This window comes from Sitophilus oryzae, unplaced genomic scaffold (assembly GCF_002938485.1).
Source record: "Sitophilus oryzae breed Bouriz unplaced genomic scaffold, Soryzae_2.0 scaffold_1373_pilon_pilon, whole genome shotgun sequence".
NCBI lineage: Eukaryota > Metazoa > Arthropoda > Insecta > Coleoptera > Curculionidae > Sitophilus > Sitophilus oryzae.
This window is the reverse complement of record NW_022146030.1, coordinates 231,012-254,776: the sequence shown is the minus strand read 5'-3', so window position 1 is coordinate 254,776 and position 23,765 is coordinate 231,012. Positions and strand designations below refer to the sequence as shown.

Below are 23,765 nucleotides of genomic sequence, written 5' to 3'. Positions count from 1 at the left end.
GTTCTGTGGCTACGGGGTATCCGTGAGAGGGGAAACGATATTCTCTCGATGTTTTTCGTAAAAAATTAGACGACGCGTCCCATCAATAAAAATTCGACAAATTTGCAAGTAGCCAATAAAATTAGTGGGCGGAGCGATTTGCGGTGACGTACTCTTCAAGTCGACGTATAAAATATATTGCTGTTTATTTAAATATTTTTTGTCCGCATTCCTTTCATAGACACAGATCCAGCAGACGAACTGTATATGACAAATCTTTTCTGTATCACATTTGTGGGTGGGATATCTATATGACAAATACGTTGAAATAATTACTTTTTATATAAATTTTAAATAAAAATTAAATCATATAACGATAAATTATTTTTTTTAAATGTTTTATCTACGTCAGTTAGTTAAGAAGCTCTTAACTAACGCATTTTTATTACCGCACTCCTTGTTCAGATGACTACTAAAGTGAAAAAAATATTTTGTAAAATATTTATTTTGCACTAAATACCTACTAAATACAAATAAACTGTTCTATTGATAATAATTATAAAAACATGAAAACTTATTTATTATAAATGTTAATGATACAGTTTCAACAATCTTTCAAGTAAATGGCTGATGAAGCATAATATATTATATTCATTTTAATAGATATCATAGTACGTATTATTGAACAGAAAGTCCAATGAGACGAAGGCTTATAAGTAGCGGATAAATTAGAAAAATATTTTCCATAGTTGTGTACTGCTTTTTCGGTGCACCACTTGTTTTAATACTTAGAGTATGTATCTTAATACTTCGGTTTCGATCTTGCTGGAAGCCGGAAATGGCTCTGAATGCCACTTCTTTAATGTCAGAGGGAATACTTTCCGAATCGCTCATTTTTTAAACTAGTGACATCAATATTATTTATTCTCATATTGACATTGCCCTGCGTGTTATTTGAACAAAGGTATTAAAGTAATTGATTCTTAGGATAGGTATATAGTTAAGTATGTACAATAACTTTTAAAATTCATTGTGTGTTTTTATAGTTAGACGTAGATAAAATATTGTACAATACACGCGAGTTAACTCCATTAAGATACTTGTGTGGTTACACAACTCGTGCTACGCACTCGTGCAACTTTCATACGCATATCTTAATGATGCTATTAACTCACTTGTATCGTAAATATCTATAAAATACTACCTACTTTGAAAAATAGCTATCATGAATGGGCAACACATAGAATCAGTAACCAGGAAAACATTAAAATATGTTTTGACATTGAAAAGTCAAAACATATTTTAATCAAAAAGTTTATTTAATTTCACTTTTTGAACTTTTTTTTATACTGTTTGACCCGTGATAATAAAGAGTCCATTTGGATTTCCGACGATATTTTAGATTTGTATTCTTTAAAAAATTCCTCCCAGAATCGCAAACGGGTTTTCACACCCACCGCGGCACCGTAGATTCAATATTCTCCATCCGCCAACTACAGGAAAAAGCAAAAGAGCAGCAGTGTAAACTTTATATTGCATTCATCGACCTAACGAACGCCTTCTCTGTGAACTCTGTGAACAGGGATCCACTTTGGGCAATTATAAAAAAGTTCGGAGTACCCAACAAATTCCTTACACTGTGTAAAAACCTCCATAACGACAAGTCAAGAGTGTCACCATCATGGGTCACTGAGCGATCCCTTCCTAACAAATACAGGAGTTAGGCAGGGACGTGTCTTAGCGCCTCTCCTATTCAACATATTCATGGCAGCGCTCTCCATTATAGTGGACAGCAAACCGCAGAAGAGAGGATTGAACGATCATAATCACAAAAGTCTGCTTAATTGGCTGGTCACGTATGCTGCTGGTCACGTATGGCGAATGCAAGAAAACGGCATACCAAAATCTCTGCTTTACAGTGAGCTTGTAGACGGTAAGAGGAGGCCGGGTGGATAACTCAAAAGGTACAAGGGTATTTTCAACGAAAACTTAAAGGGGATTAACATGCAGATTGTGTGGGAAGAAGCAGCTCACAATAGAACGCAATGGAGAAGAATTGTAAACTCGGTTAACAGCAACAACCAAAAAGTAAAGAGATACCAAAGCAATGAGATTTTTGAATGTCTGGAGTGCGGTAGACAGATAACATCACGTATCGGGATTTTCAGTCACAGAAAAGTTCATGAAAGAAAACAATTTGTTGTTGGTCAATCGAGATAAAATTTGTTGGTCACGAAAAAATAGCGATTGAAAATTTGGCCATGTGAATACCCAGTTAAACTCGGAAGAAAAATAGAACAAAGAAGATGGAAAAGGGGCGAAAACTTCCTATCATATTATCACGACAAAGTGTTATTAGCAAATGCTTCTCAGGTATCTGAAAATAAAACTATTCATTTGGTTAGGTTAGGTTAGTTTAAACTCGTCAATAATATGACGGGTTTGATGACAAACATTTAAACAATCAGAGTAGAATGCTATTGAAAGGCATAAATAACTTGAACGATTTATTTGAAATAATGAATAACCTTACACAAGAAGAAAATTACTCAGGAAATAAGCTCTAACCGACCAAAAAGAACAAAAGGATTAGAGAAAAGCCAGTAGCAAAGTGCTATAACTGCGATCAAGAAGGACATTGGTTGTCAGAATATCCCAAACCTCAGAGAGAGAAAGGAAGCTGTTTTGAGTGTGGAAGTATGAAACACAGGGTAAAGGATTGTCCAAAGAAACGAAGACCTGTATCTGATTCAGTAACAATGTTTTTAGAAGAAAAGTTTGTGGAATGGGTTGAACCGTTCACAGTGAAGGTACTAATAAATATTTTGGAGAAGTCTTTTCAAGTTATAGTCTAAGAGATAGAAAGCTGGCTCTTTAATATGTCTTTTACTATGCTCTCTGGAACAGCATGTAGCCCATCTTGCTGCTGATACCCGTTGCGTTCACTACTGCGTATCGGTATTCGCTGCGTATATCTATCAACAAAATAAAAGATAATGTCATAATCTTTATCATTAATTTTAATTTATCTAAATATGTACCTCTAATATTTAAATTAGAATTATTGATACCTGATAACAATTTACCTTGATAAGGAATTATAAGTTCAGTTGTGGAATTAAATCCTCTGATATTAATGACACTGGATACCAGAATCTAACATAATAGTACGAGAGCTAACAACGTCGGGAAAACAAGTATTTTACTATGTTCTCTGGAACAGCATACGCACATATGGCTGCCGATACCCGTTGCGTTAAGTACTGCGCATTGAAATAAGATCCTATTTTTTTTTTATTTAGTCCGAACCGAGGATTCAGAGTTCGAAACCGGGTGAGGGTAAAAACTTTTTTATTTTATTTTCGTTTATATTCTGATAGTAAAGTATTAACTATTTGTTTTTTTTGAATCGCCAGAATTATTTAATACTTTACTATCAGAATATAAACGAAAATAAAATAAAAAAAGTTTTTACCCCGACCCGGTCTCGAACTCGGGACTTCTCGCTTTATAGGCGGAACGTTTTCGGCGCTGCGCTATGGAGACTCGCTCGGTTTATATTCAATACTAGAATTTCAAGGACTAATAAAAATATAGGATCTTCTTTCATTGCTCCACAACATTTACCGGCAGCCAGACGGGGCCGTATGCTGTTCCCTCTTTCCTTGTCTATGGCTGTTCCAGAGAGCATAGTAAATTATATATTAAAGAGCTAGCTTTCTTAAAATACTGTTATGTTAGATTCTGGTAATCCAGTGTCATTAATATCAGAAAATTTAATTCCAACTGAACTTATAATTCCTTATCAAGGTAAAATGTTATCAGGTATCAATAATTCTAATTTAAATATTAGAGGTACATTTTTAGAAAAAAATTAAAATTAATGATAAAGATTATGACGTTAACTTTTATGTTGTTGATAGAAATACAATGTCATTTTCTTTATTGTTAGGAAGAGATTTTTTTTATCATTCGAATATTAATAAAATTATTTTTTCTACAAATCAAGTTAACATTTTAAATGCAAGAATTCACAGTGATTTTTTAAGCAATGAAGTTTTTTACTAATATCTGATATTATGGATAACCGAGCTGTTAACGTAAATTTATTTATCATGTTCTTTTATTAGTTTTGATGCATATGGTATTATAAACAATTCGCATATGTGTAACGTTGGTTACGCATAACAGTTTGGACACAGGAAATAGATTATTTTCTGAAAGTTTACTTTAGAAACCTTTATTTTAATTCCACTAAATCTGAGGCCCTTAACAATATAAAAAATATGTCTGATTTTAAGCGTGAGGAATCTCCTTACTAGAGATGGCACATGTTTTTTGAAACACCCTCTATACAGAGTGAGTCTTAAATAAGTGCAAATACTTTTAGAGTTAGTATATTTTGACCCCCGAAACACGATCATAAGGTTTTTTTGCGAATTTTTTTTTTGGAAAATTTGGATTTTTTTTAGTGTTTAGTTAGAAAACATAATTTCTTGATAATATGACAACATAGGCAGTACAGTAAAAAAAAAAAAAAAGATCCAGTGATTCTCAAAATAAACAAAAAATAATTTTTTAATTTTAAAGTAAAATAACTCGGTTATTTTGGACTTATTTGAAAAATAGTAAAGAAAAAATATGTTTCTTTTATCGAAGCCCTTAAAGCCCTGAAAATAGTTGCACTTATTTAAGACTCACCCTGTATATTAAAAAATATATATATCGTACATTTATTGAATAAAACAATCATTACAGATGTGAAGATATAGATGAATGCATGTATGCAACTGATCCAGTTTGTTCACAAAAATGTAATAATACTGTTGGAAGCTTTAAATGTGAGTGTATGACTGGTTATATACTAAGACCAGATCTTCGAACTTGCAAAGCTATTGGTGCGTCACCAACATTGCTATTTGCAAACAGAGTTGACATTCGACAGGTAACGTTATTTTTGAATACTAGGGTAATAAATAAATTTAATTGCAAAATAACTGTTAAATCCCTTATAAACAAAGTGATCTTGATATTTTCTTAACTGTTTTTATTTTATGCAAATATAAAATTACGTAATTACGTTATTTTGGAGAAAATTTTATAGTAAAGTATTTTTTTAGATGTCTTTGAGCAATTCTAAATATTCTTTAATATTGAAAGGACTCCACAATGTAATATCTTTAGACTATCATTATGCACAAAATTACATATTTTGGTCAGATGTATCCATGGATAAAATTAGGAGAAGTTCAGTAAACGGAACTGACGTTATAAGTAAATTATTTAAAATACAGATACTCTTTTTACATAATAGTATTTTTTAGCAATTATTAATTCTGGACTGGATTCCCCTGGGGGAATTGCTATAGACTGGATTCATAATCTTCTTTTTTGGACTGATTCTGGTACAAAAAGGGTAGAAGTGGCCAATCTTGAAGGGACTCAACGAGCTATCATAGCTGCAAGCGAATTAGATAAACCAAGAGCAATTGCCGTTCACCCCGGAGAAGCATTAGTTTTCTGGACTGATTGGGGACCAAATCCAAAAATCGAACGGGCTGATATGGATGGTTCCAACAGAAAAAGCATTATAACAGAGTCCGTATTTTGGCCTAATGGATTGACTATTGATTACGTTACCAATCAGCTATATTGGGCCGACGCTAAGCATAATGTAATTGAAACATCAGCATTAGATGGATTTAGAAGGAGAAAAGTGATTACTAAAGGGCTTCCTCATCCTTTTGCAATTACTATATTTGAAGATGCAATATTTTGGACAGATTGGCACACAAAATCTATCACAACAGCTAATAAACTTACAGGAGCCGGTTATAAGACATTACACTCTCAACTCCATTTTCCAATGGACCTTCATAGTTTTCACCCGCAAAGACAACCAAAATATAGAAACCGCTGTGGAAGTTCTAATGGTGGATGTTCCCACTTGTGCTTACCTAACAACAAATTGTATAGTTGTGTCTGCAGAATGGGTCAGAAGCTTAAAGAAGACGGAAGATCTTGTCATAAGCCGGACAAGTTTATTTTGTTTGCTAAAAAGAAAGATATTCGAATTAAACATTTGGACGGTATGTTTATTTTTATTTTTAAGTGTATGTTTGAAAATGTGAGTAATTTTGAATAGGATCACTAGAAAAACAGTACGAAATGGTTATTCCAATCGACGGAGTTAAGAACGCAATTTCTGTAGCTTGGGATGCAAAAACTAATTATATTTACTGGTCTGATGTTGCAATGAAGTCTATTAATAGAGCATTCTGGAATGGTAGTAATCATGAGGTCATTGTAAATACGAATTTGGGTACAAAATAATTCTTTTGGCATATGACACTATTGTTTTATTTTCTATTTAATAATTTTAGTATTACCATATAGCATTGCATTGGACTGGGTAACAGATAAACTATATTGGACTGATGAAAGTAATTCCAGAATAGAAGTTTCAAATTCAGATGGTTCTATGCGGTCTATACTAACCTGGGAAAATTTAGATAAACCCAGAGATATAACTGTAGATCCTCATAGTGGATTAATGTTTTGGGCTGACTGGGGAGAAAAGAAAAGAATTGAAAAAAGCAATATGGATGGAACAAGTAGATCTGTATTGGTACAGTCCAATCTATCTTCTCCAAGTGGACTAACTATTGATCATACCACTGGAAAATTGTATTGGGTTGATGGCGATCTTCGGACAATAAATTTTGTAAATATGGATGGTACTGGAAGAAAAATTTTATTAGGTAAAATGTGAATTTACATTATATATTCTCATAGAATAGACAAAAATAGTGCTGAAAATTATACCTAGCGAAAATGCGTTGACATAGTTTTGATTTTTTCTATTACTCATATATTTGAAGTACCGAATTCGAGTCTGAGGTTTAGCAAGAAAATTTCGTGGCAAAACATCGAGCAAAATTTAAAAAAAATGTATAATTTTTGAAGGGTTTTTACTTTTAAATCAAGAACTACGACGTTCGTAAATATTCTTTTAATCAAGATTGAAATATATATATAGTTTATATATATATATATATATATATATATATATATATATATATATATATATATATATATATATATATATATATATATATATATATATATATATATATATATATATATATATATATGTCTCTCATATATATATATATAACCATATGCTCAGCAATATATATAGATTTATTAAACCGCTTATACGAGCCCAAAAACTACGTTGCTTCATTGGGCTCAGACCCGATTTCGACATTTCAGGCCCGGGGTCGGGTCTGAGTACATTTCAGTGGTTATCGTCTAGAACGGTTTCCCCACTTCCCCTGACCAAATTTCAGCTGGGCCTGAAAAATGGTTTTATGTTTTTTATATACGATTGGGGGTACACCGGTATTGTCACGGGCGGCGCCACCTTTCGACATTAGTATAAGTGTATAAGCCGATTTACGTTGAATCGATGTATTCAGACCCAAGAACCGGCAACACGGTAAAGCAAACTATTAAAGGGAAACGAAGATATAGCCGTGTTATATTTGGTAGAAAACAAAATGCTCATACTCTAATTAGAATATTAAGAAATTCAGACGAAAAAAATGAAAATAAGTATACTTTTAAAATTATTCCTACTAGTTTCATTTAAAAATATCAATAATTTACGGTCTAATCTTTTTTTTGAATTGCTGTCATCACCGGATTTGTAGAACTAACTAAACTTTTATTGTCGAAACCGGTCGTTCGGCTAATAAATACTAGAAACAAAATTATTTCGATCGGCGGGTCAAAAATTGTACGAGCACCTACAAATTTACTTCGATGCTATGATTTCGTTGTAGAAGTACCTAATTTTTTTTTGATCTAAATCGATCAGCGATCGTCGCGTCGTGTCAAAGAATTGTAGGAGTAACAACAAAATTATTTCGATGCTGTGATTTCGCTGTAGAAGTACCTAAAAATTTTTTCGTCTAAATCGATCGTCGTGTCAAAAAAATGTACGAGTACCTAGAACTTTATTTCGATACTATGACTTCGTTGTAGAAGTATTTAAAAATTATTTTCATTTAAATCGATCGTCGTATACCGGGTGCGTCTCAAAAGTAGCTCACTCCTACAACATTTTTTATTTTGTCAGATAAAAAAACGAGTTTTGGTATGTTAGTATATAACATAAATTAGGATTGATTGACGTATTCAATTGTTTTTGGTCACTTCCTGTTTCACCGGAAATGGCTACAACTTTTGATTTTTAAATGGCACCCCCGGTATATTTTTACATTATTCGATAGAAAATCACACTGAATAGAATGGCATATCATAAATATGTCAATTTTTGACATTTTCACATATGATTTATTTGTAACATGCGGTTCATAATGACAATTTGACTCGAGTACAAAATTGTGGTACCAAATTATTCGTAGAAAAATGCTTTTTCCAAATATGCTAACGAGCCACCTTTGTTCCGTTTGAAAAAATTGAGATATGATTAAAAATGACAAGACACGAAAATCATTAGACTATCAAATCTATTTTTCCAAGGCTCCTTGATTAAAAATTAGTGTTTTTAACACATCCATGGCACTCTATAATAGATAGAAATTTAAAATACTATTTTTTTAAGCGAAAATGTCAAAAGTTGACATATGATATATTATTCTATTCAGAGGGTCATTTTCTATCGAATAATGTAAAAACATACCGGGGGTGCCATTTAATAATCAGAAGTTGTAGTCATTTCCGGTGAAACAGGAAGTGACCAAAAACAATTGAATACGTCAATAATTCCTAATTTATGTCATATACTTACATACCAAATCTCGTTTTTTTATCTAAAAAAAAATTAAAAAGTTATAGCGGTGAGCCACTTTTGAGACGCACCCGGTATAAAATGACAGCAATTTATGTCATATACTAACATACCAAATCTCGTTTTTTATCAAAAAAAAAATAAATAAAAAAGATATAGCGGTGGACCACTTTTGAGACGCATCCGCCAATAGAATTACTGGAAATCTATTCAAGGTCGTTACGCCGTTACGCCGATACGCCGTTTTTAGGATAGTGTGGATGCACCCTCAATAGACTGAAATATCTTAATATGTCAATTTACATTTTCGCATATGGTTTATTTGAAATTGTAACATGCGGTTCATAATGACAATTTGACTCGAAATACCATGTGTGTGGTACCAAATTATTCGTAAAAAATGCTTTTTCCAAATATGCTAACGAGCCTCCCTTGTTCCGTTTTTAAAAATTGAGATAGGATTAAAAATACGATTTGGGCATCTTATAAGAACGGGCCCGGACAAGACACGAAAATCATTAGATTATCAAATCTATTTTTCCAAGGCTCCTTGATTAAAAATTAGTGTTTTTAACACAGCCATGGCACTCTAGATTGAAATTTAAAATACAATTTTTTTAAAGCGAGACTGTCAAAAGTTGACATATGATATGTCATTCGATTCAGAGTGTCATTTTCTATCAAATAATGCAAAAAAATACCGGGGGTGTTATTTAAAAATCAAAAGTTGTAGTCATTTCCGGTGAAACAGGAAGTGACCAAAAACAATTGAATACGTCAATCATTCCTAATTTATGTCATATACTTACATACCAAATCTCGTTTTTTTATCTAAAAAAAATTAAAAAGTTATAGCGGTGAGCCACTTTGAGACGCACCCGGTATAAAATGACAGCAATCTTCATTTCATGCCACCGCGGATCATCGTGTCGAAAAATTGTACGAGTAGGTACCCAGAAATTTATTTCGGTACTATTATAGTACATTACAGAAGTACCTAAATATTTTTTTCATCTAAATCGATCGATGGGTTAAAAATTGTACGAGTACCTAGAAATTTACGTAGAAGTACTTAAAAATGTTTTTCGTCTCAGAAAACAGATCGTCGTATAAAAGAATTGTACGAGTACCTAGAAATTTATTTCGGTACTATGATTTCGTTGTAGTAGTACCTAAATTTTTTTTCGTTTAAATCGGTCGTCGTATTCGTGTTTTGACATTATTCGATACAAAATTACACTCTGAGGGTGCATCCACACTATCCTAAAAACGGCGTATCGGCGTAACAGCGTAGCGACCTTGAATCGATTTCCAGTAATTCTATTAGCTGAAATTTTTAACAGATGAATTTGACAGATAAAATTTCTAACAGATGAATTTTTCAGCCAATAGAATTACTGGAAATCTATTCAAGGTCGTTACGCCGTTACGCCGATACGCCGTTTTCAGGATAGTGTGGATGCACCCTCAATAGAATGACATATCATAATATGTCAATTTTTGACATTTTCGCATATGGTTATACATATACAGAAATACCTAAAGTTTTTTTTCACCTAAATCGATCGTCGTTTCAAAGAATTGTACGAGTACGTAAAAATTTATTTCGTTTTATGATTACGTTATAGAAGTACCTAAAAAAATTTTTTCGTCTAAATCGATCGACGGGTCAAAGAATTGTACGAGTACCTAAAGATTTATTTCGGTGGTATGATTTTATTGTCGAAGTAATTACATCAAAGTAATTACGATCATCGTATATATGATAGTGACTGTACGATAAGGCCGTTTTGTATGATATTTCTCCCCACACGAAAAAGTTTACACAAAAAGGCACCGTATGATCGAAAAAAAGCGGCGTCCAGTTGGCTTGGAAATGACGATCGATGACATTCCCCATATAATTTTACATATAAAATGACAGCAATTTTCATTTCATTGCCATCGCTGACGCCGTTTTTTTTTTCGATTATAAATATGATAGTATTCAGTTATTTCACAATAATTAATTTTATTGCATTATTTCGTTCAGTGAGATCTAAAATAGTAATTTCAGTGAAACAAAAATTTTGACGGCTACACGTATTCTTTAAACTGTGGCTAACACTACAGTAATACCATAGTAATACGTTGTATATTCAGTTTACGGCTGGATGCTATCTACCAACACCATGTAAATAGGACAAACACGTTTTATGGTTGCATCTCTATAATATGTTCTATCTTCTATGTTTATTTTGTATTCGAAAACTTAATTAGAGTAATATTTGATAATATAATATTCTTATGCCCACTTGCACCGTTTGTATAAACTTTGTTTAAAGGCTAAACAGTGATTAACTATACGTATTTTATTATAGTTAATCACTGTTTAGGCTTTAAACAAAGGTTATTCAAACGGTGCAAGTGGGCATTAATATTCATTGATTGCAATATGAATGAAAATAGTGATTTGTTTTAATCACAGTTCTAATAATTTAAACTTGAAAGTATGGGGTTCCCAGAAAAGTAGGTGGTTCCCAGCCTCTACAAATAGGGAATTCCCAGAAATTGATGCTTTTAAACCTACACTTTTTTCCTACTTTACTGCTACATGAATTTTATCAGACGCAGAAAATTTAAATTATTACATTTATACTTTTAAAAATTCTGTTTACAGTCTCATCCAAACTCAACTCGCCAGATTAGACCTTATATTATTTATATTTTTAAATAAAACTAGAAGAAACAATCTTTAAAATTCTTTAAAGATTGCATTCGCTTATTTTCATTTTTTTTGTCAGAATTTCTCTGTCAGATGCTCATTTAGAATGAGCATCTTTTTTCTACCCGTCTTGGCCACAGTGCAAATTTTTAAATTGCCGCTCTCATATCTGTATGTAATAAAAAAATAAGTTAAAATAATGCTGTATGACAAAATAGAAAAAAGGTTAATGATAAATACATACATACCATATGATTCCAAAACACGGCTTCAAATTACCTTAGAAATGACAGTCGTCGGAATCGATCGTCGTGTCAAAAAATTGTACGAGTACCTAAATATTTATATCGATGCTAAGATATCGTTGTAGAAGTAACTAATTTTTTTTTTGTCGGCATCGATCGTCGTGTCAAAAAATTGTACGAGTCTCTAAAAATTTATTTCGATGCTATTATTTCGTTGTAGAAGTAGCTACACTTTTTTTTTCTTTTAAAGTATAAAGATAATAAACGGGGTTCCATCATCACTTATTAAACACTTACAAAATCTACTAAACGAAATTGATAATGCATTGTAACTTGATTATGCTTATTACAAAGAAATTTAATTTTTAATGAAATTTCAGATAAAAACGCTTTCGTACAGATGCATTTATAAGCCAGAATATATCTAATACTAACAATAAGTACAATAATATTCAATATAGCAGAAATGCATCGTTTTTACTTCTGCACTGTCATCAATTACCGCGTCAAAAGGTCCGTTCGTCTAATTCTAATATAAATATTTGAGAATTAAAAGCGGCAACGTCGTGGGTCTGGCGAAAACGAATAAACCTCTATTTTTTATATAAATGGGACAAATTAAACGGTCCAGCATCAGGGCCTGAAGGCATCGCTTGAACATTTTTCGTCCGATATACCCCTGGGTCTGACGGCCTATCTTAAACGTACTGGTCTGACTCCGTCGATTTAATAAATATATATATATATATATATATATATATATATATATATATATATATATATATATATATATATATATATATATATATATATATAATATTTTCTTGTCTTTAGCAGTGTATTTTTTCTAATTTCGAAAAATCGAAAGTAGAAAAAAACGCTCTTTACCATCTTTGATTTGGAGATGCACTAATATCTCACCGACACTTTACGACATCGTCTGTAGATATAGAAGAAGTTTTGCTTTGCCGTATCGGTGAGAACCAGCCCCTGGTCAGCCCACCTGGATGAAGGGTAGGCCCAGATACCGGTTGTGGGAGTGGAGCTTGTCTCCCTTTACGACAAGCAAAACAATTTTCTTTTACTTTTATTTTTTTTTAATTTTTTCTCTACTTTCGATTTTTTCGAAATTAGAAAAAAATACACAGCTAAAGGCAAGAAAATATTATTTATTAATATACACTAAAGCTGTAAGAATTTTGTTCATTTCCTATATATATATATATATATATATATATATATATATATATATATATATATATATATATATATATATATATATATATATATATATATATATATATATATATATATATATATATATATATATATATATATATATATAACAGGATTTGGTTTAAGTATTTAATACTCATTTCCAACTACAGCCTATTGCTGCCTTCCTGTTACCCTACGCAACACATCTCGATTTAGAGCGTCATCAGCTTCTAGGTTACAAGCTTCCATTGCTTCCGTAACCGTTCCGTTCCAGGATTTTCTAGGTCTACCTCTCTTTCTTCTGCCCTGGGGAGCCCATTGAAAAACTCTTTTTGGCCACCTGTTCTCCGGCATACGCAGAACGTGTCCAAACCATTTTAAGCTGGATTTTTCGATTCGATCCAGTACTGTCTCCTCCGATGCATTCATGATACGCCTGACCTCGATGTTTGTCTTTTTTTCCATTGGCTTGATATACCTGCGCTTCTTCTAAGGTAGTCCATTTCAACAACTTCGATTTTGCGTTTCGCGTCTGCACTCAGAGTCCATAGCTCTGAACCATAGCAAAGAACTGACTCCACCAATGTTCTTCCAAGTCTCTTTTTAGTTGTTGCAGATAAGTTTCGGTCCCACCAGAGGCTGTTAAGACATCCAATAACTTGTTTGTTTCTTCTGAATTCGGGTTTGTATTTCTTCTTGCCCAAACCCTCGTTGTTGATAGTAGCACCTAGGTATTTAAATTTGTCTACTTGTTGAATCTGGACTGAAGTCCCCATTTGTTGTATTCTTGATAAAGCCTCTTAGTCATGAACACTCATGATCGTATGAGTCCTGCGCAATCACGACCTGATCGTCTGCAAAGTTCAGGGTAAATAGTGTGTTGTCCCCAATGGGTATTCCCATACCTTGACATTTCGTCTTCCATTCCCTAAGGGCTACTTCGACGTAAGCGTTGAAGATCAGAGGAGATAAGCTGCATCCTTGTCGCAACCCTTTTGTGGTGTTAATTGGATTAGATAGCCTGTGTCTTATCTTAACGTACGATTCATTTTCTTTATATAGCTCTTTTATTATCTTAAGCAAAGGTCTATCTACTTCTAAGATATTCAATACTTCCCATATCTTGCTGCGGGGGTAGAGTCATACGCTTTCTCCAAATCAATAAATGCTAGATGGACTTCTTGATCTACTGCATCTTTTTTCCATCACCTGCTGCAGGACAAAAAGGTTATCTGTGCAAGATTTCCCCGGTGTGAATCCGCTTTGGTCTTCCGAGATTTTGTCACCAATACTGTCCCTGAGTCTACCCTGTAGCACCTTTCCAAAAAGTCTGCTGACCGAACTGTTAATGCTTAGGCCTCTATAACAAGTGGGGTCGTTTCGTTATAAGAACAAACTATTTAATTTATTTTAGATCAGGTTACGTTAGGTTGCTTGGGTGTGGGACCCTGTTTGATCCCTCACTTGAAGGCTCGCCGTGCCGATGCCGTCTCAACATAAAACATGACGCCACGACCGCGACGTTACGGGTAGTGTGAATATGTTCATTGTTGGCCATTTAAGAATATGTACTAAGGTGGTCGGCGGCTCGACGTGACGGTGGCGGCACGTTATAGTGAGAATCACGCCTAAGGGTTCAGTTTTTTTTCCTTTTAAAGTATGAAACTCTAAAAACAACAACAGACAAAAGAGTCACAAAGTTCAGTCATCAATTACCCTGCGTTAGTCGTAGTTGTACATTATCTAACCGACACCTCTTAGGCACTCTGGCTAATTGCCATCTTGCAAATTTGTAGAAATTCTCGCTTTTCCAGAATTAAACCGAACTACTACTGCCGAAACTTCAGTTTCCGTGTTTGCGCCACGTCGAATAAGTCAAGAAGCGGATGATAATTAACTGGGTAAATTCTAGTTTCGTTCGTAATCGGGAAAACATCCAAATATTTACGCTTTTCTTTTGGATTCCTAGCGTTTGGGCTTAAGCGATTGGAAACTCTTAATCAGCGTATCGGAAATAGCAAGTTTAGCAATAAATAATTCCCTCAAAAGTATGATAATTTGATACCTAACGACACCAAAATAACGATCAATAGTCTCACAACTTACGATCGAAAAAAATCGATTTTCCTTGATTTTAATAAGAATAATCTCCTGAGTTTCCAGGGGTTTTCAACAGTTCCGTCACCTATCTATTACCAAAGCCTTGAGACTGTATGAGTTATGACTAAAGAAAGAGAAACACTATAGATCGTACCAATAGATCGTACCGTCAGTGATGAAGTGTTCTGGTGTTTCCCTATTTTTCCCACAGCATCTGCATTCACCGTTATTTCTTAGCCTTCAGCCTACTGAGGTGTCCGTTGAGGAGACAGTGTCCTGTTAAAAAACCCGTGATTAAGATTGTTCTTCATTAAATCTTTTAAGAAAAATCTTTGATTTTTTTCAGTCGTAAATTCTGAGAAATGTCTTGGATTTAGTACTTATTATCAAAATATTATGTTTTTTAACTGAAAATTAAAATATTTTTCAAAAATACAAAATTTTCAATTTATTTCTGGAGTGAAAAAATACCACTCCTAAAATATTTGCACTTCTTTAAGACTCATCCTGTATAGTTTATGTAATAAAAAGTTTGTTTCAATATGCGCGGTGTTTTCCAGCACCTTATCAAACGCTTAAAAGGATGTCCTGTATTTTTATTTTTATCAGAACAAACTATTTAATTTATTTTAGACCAGGTTACGTTAGGTTGCTTGGGTGTGGGACCCTGTTTGACCCCTCACTTGGAGGCTTTGGGCCCATTGCGATACCCCTTTGTTATTGTACCAAACCTTCATCTCATTCTCTCTTTTCGTTAAAGTTCTTCCAGCTCTTAGCAAAGATCTCGATGTCGCTGATGTTGGCTTCTGCTGCTTCCTCTAGTCCCTCCAAAAAAACTGTGCCTAAAATTTTTAAAGCGTCGCGCGTCGGTATTCCAGTGCCGGACAGTAGCACAATAGAAGGTGTTCTATAGTTTCTTCATCCTCTCCGCATTCTCTGCAGTAGTCGTTGGAAATCTTCCATCTCACGAGGTTTACTCCCGTGGGGCAGTTTCCAGTGGTGACACCTATAATCATGCATACTAGGTTCTTTTTGTGTTCTAGTAGCTGTTTTGTCTTTTTGCTATCTACCACTGACCACAGTCTTCGAGCTGTAGCGCAGTCTTCACGGTATTACCACCTTTCTTGTTGCTTGGCCTTGATGGTAGTTTCTATAGCTTCCTTCAGTGTGTTGATCGTCACAGGTGGTGGGTCATCTGCCAAGGCTTCTCTTCCTGGTCCCCTCTTCTGGCGAGTCTGTCTGCTTCTTGGTTGTTCATCACATTGCTGTGTCTGACATCCAGCACAGAGTAGCCCCCCTTGATACAGCCAGGACAGTGCTTCTCGGCAGTCCATTACAATTTGCATAATTTTTGACAGGATTGCCACAAGAAATTTTTTCATTTTGCAGAACTTGACAATAAAAATGTGTAGCATTGTGTAACCATCCATGACCAGTAACTGTAAACTATCCAATAAGACGTACGTTCGCCAAATTTTAAAGCATGACTACGAGTCTCACTTGCACTCGTTTGTATACGTCAATATATTCATTTTCCGTTTCATTTTCTCTCATACCAGGAAGGATTGCAGTAACGTCAAAGTTGATGCCGCGAAACTAACGATTCTATGGACAAATTAGACCGGTTAATTCTGTTTAAAAATTGTAAACTATTCAGGACTGTTTAAACGGCCAAATTTGTCCATAGAAACTGCAGTCCTTGCTGACATGGGAGGAAGTGAAATAGGAATTGAATAATATTCACGTATGCAAACCAGTGGAAGTGAGACTGTGAATTACAGTGACGTAATTGAACAGTGAAATTTAGCCAAAGTACATATTGTATTCCTCCTTAATAAAGTTTACTTCAGCCTAAATAACCATCATTCTACAGCAACAATTTTCTGTGATTTTTCTAAGGCGTTCGATTGTGTAAATCATAAGATCCTAATTGATAAACTGCACCACTACGGGTTCAGGGGAACATCTCTCGAATGGTTTAAGCCGTATCTGAGCAACAGAAGTCAACTTGTGAGGGTGGATACCACGTTGTCACAACGCTCAGTACCAGGCCCTATTTTGTTTCTTCTTTTTATTAACGACATTGCTAACATAAACATCAGTGGCAAAATATGTCTTTTTGCGGACGACACTAGCTTCACTTGGAGCAACAAGGACGTCACGGCACTTCATAGGATCATATCAAATGACTTAATCACCATTAAATCTTGGTGCGATTCGAACCTCCTGAGTCTCAACATTTCTAAAACTAAAGCTTTGTCGTACAAAAACTCGCTGCAGCCTTTTGTATTTAGCAACACAACCATTGACGTTGTAAAATGTGTAAAATTCGTATCGACGCTTTGTCGAAAAAATTAAGCTCTGCCTGTTTTGCATTAAGATCTGTTTCTAAGGAGCTTAACTTGTCAGTGGCTAGAACTGTTTATTATCCACTTTTTGAGTCGCACCTCAGGTATGCCCTTCCATTCTGGGGTACGTGTTGTGCGACTCAATTTGACCGCATTTTCAAGCTCCAGAAGAGAGCTGTTCGATATTCACTGGGACTGAACAGCAGAACTCATTGCCAGGACTTTTTTAAAAAATTAAAAATATTGACTCTTCTTTCTTTATTTATATTTGAATCCGTTTGCCTAATACGTAAGCATGTATCAGCTTCTCAAGAAAGGCCACCTCACACTTATCCACTCAGGAACGCGGAGCAAGATCTTTATCTACCTACCCCACGCTCAGAGTTAGTTAAAAGTTCAATATTATACAACTCGAAAAAAATGCACAATCACCTGCTATTTGAAATCAAATCCATAACATCATTTTCTTCATTTCGAAAAGCATTGAACTCTTATTTACTAGACAAGGCTTTCTACGCTGTAAATGAATTATATTTTGAAAATCGAATTTGATCTTGTAAACACTGGTCTAATGTTTGCTATTGCTATATTTACTAATGATATCGAAATAAATTTATTTAGAGGTCATTGATATTTATATTTACTATAAACTAACTAAATATTTTTGAATATTATTTTTATTTTTTTGTTCTTTGACATTGGAAACATTTATAAATGTTTATATTAAACAATCAGACTGACAATATTATTTCTATAATGTTTTATACTATCTTTTGTTTGTTTGTTTTGTTTACCTTTGTCTACAAATTGAAAAATTTTTTGACAATAAAGGCATTTATTTATTTATTTATTATTTATTATTTAAGGGATTAAGCAATCCTGTCTATTTACCGTTTTTGGCTGTTGTCTATTGATCATTGCTCATGAGCCAGTTCATACACTGACATTTTACTGTACACCTTAACGCTGATGACGGAAAATGATATTTATCAGTTCAAAATTTAAAGTACACTTGCGGCCTCTTTTGATGCACTAACCTAGATAACTTAAAAGCAAAAAAATCAGCTTCTTCATTATCTTTTATATGAAATACGTAAATTCCCAAAATATGTAGCTGAGGCGATTGTGGTGTAGCTGTGCAATCATTGAAGGAAATGTGTAGCAAAGTACACAATTGCGTAGCTTGTGGCAACCCTGATGTTTGCACGACCTCAAAAAAAAGCCAAAAATTAAATAATATTACAAAAAAAAACACTCGTAAATTTAAATTGTTGACTAAATTACGATTCCAATAAGGCACAACATTCTGCAGTATACAAGAGGAACCTAAATTAAAAATATCCGGATTAAAAACAAACAGAGCAAATTTGACGAAAATTTAATTAGATTTCCTTGGCGTATTTAAAAACGAACCTACAACGCCTTACAATATTATGCATTCATAAATCTCTCTCGCGTTGCCTGTTCTAAAGCAAGTTGTCTTTCGCTTACTTTCCAACAAGTTTTTAATAATGAGAAAAGATAAGAAAAAACAATTTTCGCAGAAGAGGAAACTTAGTCGTAAAATCAAATTGGTTTATAATTCGATTTTCGCGTGGAAAGTTTCGGTATTTTTTCGATGTTCCGTTGTGTAATTTTCCAGAGGAATAGGGATGTGTAAAAATGTATTTACTGATGAATTCAAAATGGATACCCGCGAGGGTTTTCTGGGAGGGTGTTGACATTGCAAGGTATTATTGGCTTCCGGATAGATTAAGTATTTTCCAGGCAGAGATACTTGTCATTTGGTTGAAGACTAAATGACAAGAATATTTACTGACAGTCATGTCCACAAGGGACAATAAGAGTCTATTACGCCGTACTTTCGGGTCGCTCTCAGGGGTCGGGTAAAGCGGGTGTGTGGCCGAAGGAAATATATATTATATTTCAGAAACCTGCCTAATAGTTCAGTCATTGGGGATCAAAAAAGGGGCCTGTTTAGAAAAAAGTCCGGAAGTTTTGAAACTTTGCAGGTTTATAGGTTTTGGGGTCCCTAACTAAAATCCATAAAATGCACATTACCAGACTTGCCGCCGGCGCCGCCATCTGGAGATGGCGCCCAAAATTGGTATTTTGTAAATATCTCGAAAACTAGGCGTTTTTCCCAAAAATTTGAAGAGAGCAAAATTAAAGAGAATAAAATTTCCTATAAAAAAATTTTCGCTAAAGTTAACCGTTTAAGCACAAAATCCCTGGAAATTTTACAATTTTGCGTAAAGTATGATATACATATAGTCGATTTTCCGAAATCAAATATCGATTAGTGTTCACTAAAACTAGTCTTAGTTTAGTTTATTCAATTTTGTCATGAAACAGTGGCGTATCATTAATTCGCTCATTAATTTATGAATAATTAATTGTCGTGTTGGACAGCATTCATTGCAAACTTACCACCAGGGTCAGCATTGGTCTGGTTGTACCAAAGATGCCGAAGCATGGGGTTGGCAGAAAACAAAAACAGGCATTACTCCAGTCACAACGTTGAAAGCTCCAGCTCCAAAATCCCTGTGAGTGGTATTTTTATCCTGTAAATGCAAAACTAACAACTGTGGTAAAGCCTGCGGATGCAGAAAAGCAGGATTAAAATGTTCAATGATTTGTCCACACTGCAATGGGAAATCCTGTGACAACGTCACTGAAGACTCACTCGACGAATCCGATGAAGAGGAGTTGGACTTGCATGTAGATGGCGGCTGAAGTTGAAGAGTTGGACGTATTGAGAGACCACCCTGATGAGCCCAGCACAGCAGACACGATCGACTTTGACATCAATGAGCCAGATCCGTCGGGCTTGTGCAGATAATTTAACGTTTTTAATTTACCTAGTGGAGTAGGCCTCCGGGGAGACCACGTTAAAATAAACGCGCCATATACTTTACCTCTTGGGTGGTGTGGAAACAAGTACACATTTTCAATAATTAAAATTAATTATTCATAAATTAATGAGCGAATTAATGATACGCCACTGTTTCATGACAAAATTGAAGAAACTAAACTAAAACTAGTTTTAGTGAACCCTAATCGACATTTGATTTCGAAAAATCGACTATACATAATATATCATATTTTACGCAAAATTGTAAAATTTCCAGGTATTTTGTGCCTAAACGGTTGACTTTAAAAAAGCGTCTGCAAGACAATTTAGCAATCAGCAATGTTAAAAAGTATATAAATACAATTTCAACACATACACAATATTTTCCAAAATTCTAAAGCTGAGCAGTGAGCCAGTCAAAACCATATCAAATTAAAGGCCCGTTCACCACAGATAGCCAAAATAACAAAACAGAAAAGATAAAATTAAAAATAAGTTCTATACTATATTCGATTGTAAAACCCCCAGCAAATTATTCTTAATATATAATGTTTTAATCCATATTTTGTCACTTTAAATAGGTTCATTTTTTCTCTCGTTAAATATTCTGTTACAACTATTCCGCTACCCTTAAAGTTTTTCTTTCTTAAAAACACTATGTCGCGTTTCCAACGGTTTGTAAACACTATTACTTATTATCTTCTTTTTTGCCTAGCCGATAACAATAGTTGATATCGTTTCACCATAAAGGTTCTTGTATCTTGGTTTCTAAACATTCGACAATTTTTTGCTCAAATCGAATATTTCTGTTTTCTTCGGTATTTTCTGGTATTCCAGAAATTACCAAACAATTTGCATAACAGTGTTTTTTACTAACTTCCATCTTTTGATCTAATTTAACTGTTGGGTTTTGTTTAACAGTTCAGTAATTTCATCCTTAATCGTTTTTATGGCAATTTCCATCTCAGTTTATGGCAATTTCCATCTCTCCACCAATCAAGTTAAGCCTACTTAATATATTTCTATCTTCTACATCAGTGGTTCTGGGACTGGTAATAACACTTTTTAGATCATGAATGCTATTTTGTACATACTTTTCAAGGTTTGTTACCTTAGCTGCCAATTCCAAATTCGTAGAACTTGCTCTAGAATTCGAAATACATTTTGGGTTATTATTCCTTGTATTTCTCTTCATGTTCCAACTCAATTGACACACTTTTAATTACTATTTGAACTCTTTAAATCACTATATATCTATATTTCGCTCAGGAGCCAGCTTGGCGCGTGCTACTCGGTCGACGCCATTTTTTCAAAATATATGACTACAATAAGAACAGACAGAATAGGACAGAATGTGACAATAGACTAATACAATTTTGAAAGAGTTCACCAGTTCAAATATTTGGGAGATACGATCATAACAACATAACATAAGAGATTAAAAATAGAATAGAAGGAGAAAATTGCTGCTGGTTTTCACTTCAAACAATAATGAAATCCAAAAATGTATCCTGCCGTACATAATGACATATTATGCAAGTGAAACATGGACGATAACAAACTGTCTGTATATTTTGTAGGTCTGCTTTTGAAAAAAAAATTCTTCAAAAAATGTTTTTTCAAAAAATATAAGGACCAAGGATTTTTAGAAGAGACAACAAATGTAGTGAATACTAGAAGAACCATTTTAATCAAAATAAAAGTTGCCAATGGAATTTGAAATTATTTTTAAAATTTATGTAGGGGTGGGGGGATTTTTACCACATTCCCGTGAAAAATTAATTAAATACTTAAAGTAAACATTTTCAAACTAAGCCAAAAATTCCATTTCTGGGCTTATATTTTTATATTTTTATTTAAAGAATCAAGAAATGAAACATTCGATTTTATAAAGCGGAAATATTAAATTATGGATAGGGGAGGGGGGGGAAGCCCACACACGTGGCCGCGTGCCAGTGAGAAGTTCAAGAGTCCTCATTAATCCAGAAGTCAGCCTAAGGGACATGTGACGGCGATTGGGCCAATCAATCTCACTTGTTCGTTGGAAAATGTGATCGAGTAGTCGGTGTGTTGTAGACGTCGATGCTTACAACACGGCGATAGCACTCCTAAATGGCTGTTTTATCGATACAAATCATTGTGCCAACTAAATTTCGAGTACGTGTAGTGTAACCTTTTTTATAAGATTGATAAAAAAATAATTACATTTTATAAGATTATAGTATAGGTTCAATTAACAACACTACACATAATAGCCTATCTATGTGGACAAGACATCAAAAACACTATACAATAATATAAAATATACAGGATGGCATATTCTGCAGATAAAAATAAGTAAAAAAGCCCGTATAGGACCAAAAAGAAAAGATGGTTTAATTGTAAAAAATAAGAAAATATGTTAGTGTCTTCTTCAAAAGCCAATATCTCCAAGAAAAATAAAGCTACTGAGATGAACCAAAAAACATACTATGGAGAAAGGAGGTACCCAGACGATAAAATTATTTTTAAATTTTTTGCTGATATTCCGCAGGGTGTTTCAAATATTCACCAAAATATCAACATTTTGTTTTAATTTTGTCAAATAACAATTTGTCAAATAATTTAGCTACAAATTGCTTACAAAATCATAAAAATGGGCCAACTAGAATAAAATATATTAAACTGTAAATACTAATTTTACGGTGCTCCTTTTTCGTACCCGTAAGTGTATATTGTTTAATTTTTTATCAGTTTCAGTAAAAAATTCTACCATGCATTAAAACCTTTTTCAGATGCATAATTTTTATCGGTTTACACGCTCATTTTTCGAACGATTTATGCAAAATGATCGCATAATAAATCCACACCACTCGATATTTCAAATTTTAATACCTACATTCGAATTTTTACGCTTTACTTACCCGCATAGTAATGTGGTTCGCGTTCGTAAAAATGGTGATGTCTCATGTTAACGTCTTCATCACCGGGCTGGTGTAGCTGCGGGATTAGGTTCAGCCACACGGCCATTTTGTGACCCCTGTAGTGGCTCTTCATTTTCGGTTTTAGAGCTGCAACAATAACTTCAGGTTAGATTTTAGAAAAAATTGAAGAAATAAAAAATCATACTACAATATACCGGGTTCAGCGCATATTTTGTAGGTAAAAATTGTTGTCAAAAAGTTCTGATATAATCATGTCCTATCAAATGCCTCGTTTCAGAGATATCAAGTGTAGAAGTTTTATTTTTATTTCGATTTTTTATAAATAACTTCTAAACTAATGTCAATAATTGGATCAAAATCGTCTAGGTGATTTTTTACATGAGCAATTTGATTTAGATCTCTCCCTCAAAATCATAGGGGACGTTACTACATATTTTTGAGTTGCCTGAAGAGTAATAACTGGTTGCCTGTACCTGTATAAAACTGAGTGAAAATACATTTCCGTATGACTAAACGTTCTCAAGATATTTGCATATGTAAATTATCAATACATGATATTATTGACAAAAAATAAA

The 23,765-nt window shown here is 33.8% G+C and overlaps 1 protein-coding gene across 1 annotated transcript in view; it reads left to right on the top strand.

Annotated features, from left to right (window-relative positions):
• The window catches only part of LOC115875329 (low-density lipoprotein receptor-related protein 4), a 169,859-nt gene that overhangs the window by 76,719 nt on the left and 69,375 nt on the right, over positions 1 to 23,765 (top strand). Inside the window, exons 10-14 of the mRNA XM_030890751.1 lie at positions 4,738 to 4,924; positions 5,100 to 5,253; positions 5,304 to 6,068; positions 6,125 to 6,301; positions 6,363 to 6,740. Of these exons, the coding sequence (XP_030746611.1) occupies positions 4,738 to 4,924; positions 5,100 to 5,253; positions 5,304 to 6,068; positions 6,125 to 6,301; positions 6,363 to 6,740 (1,661 nt within the window). The remainder of the gene's footprint in view (positions 1 to 4,737; positions 4,925 to 5,099; positions 5,254 to 5,303; positions 6,069 to 6,124; positions 6,302 to 6,362; positions 6,741 to 23,765) is intronic.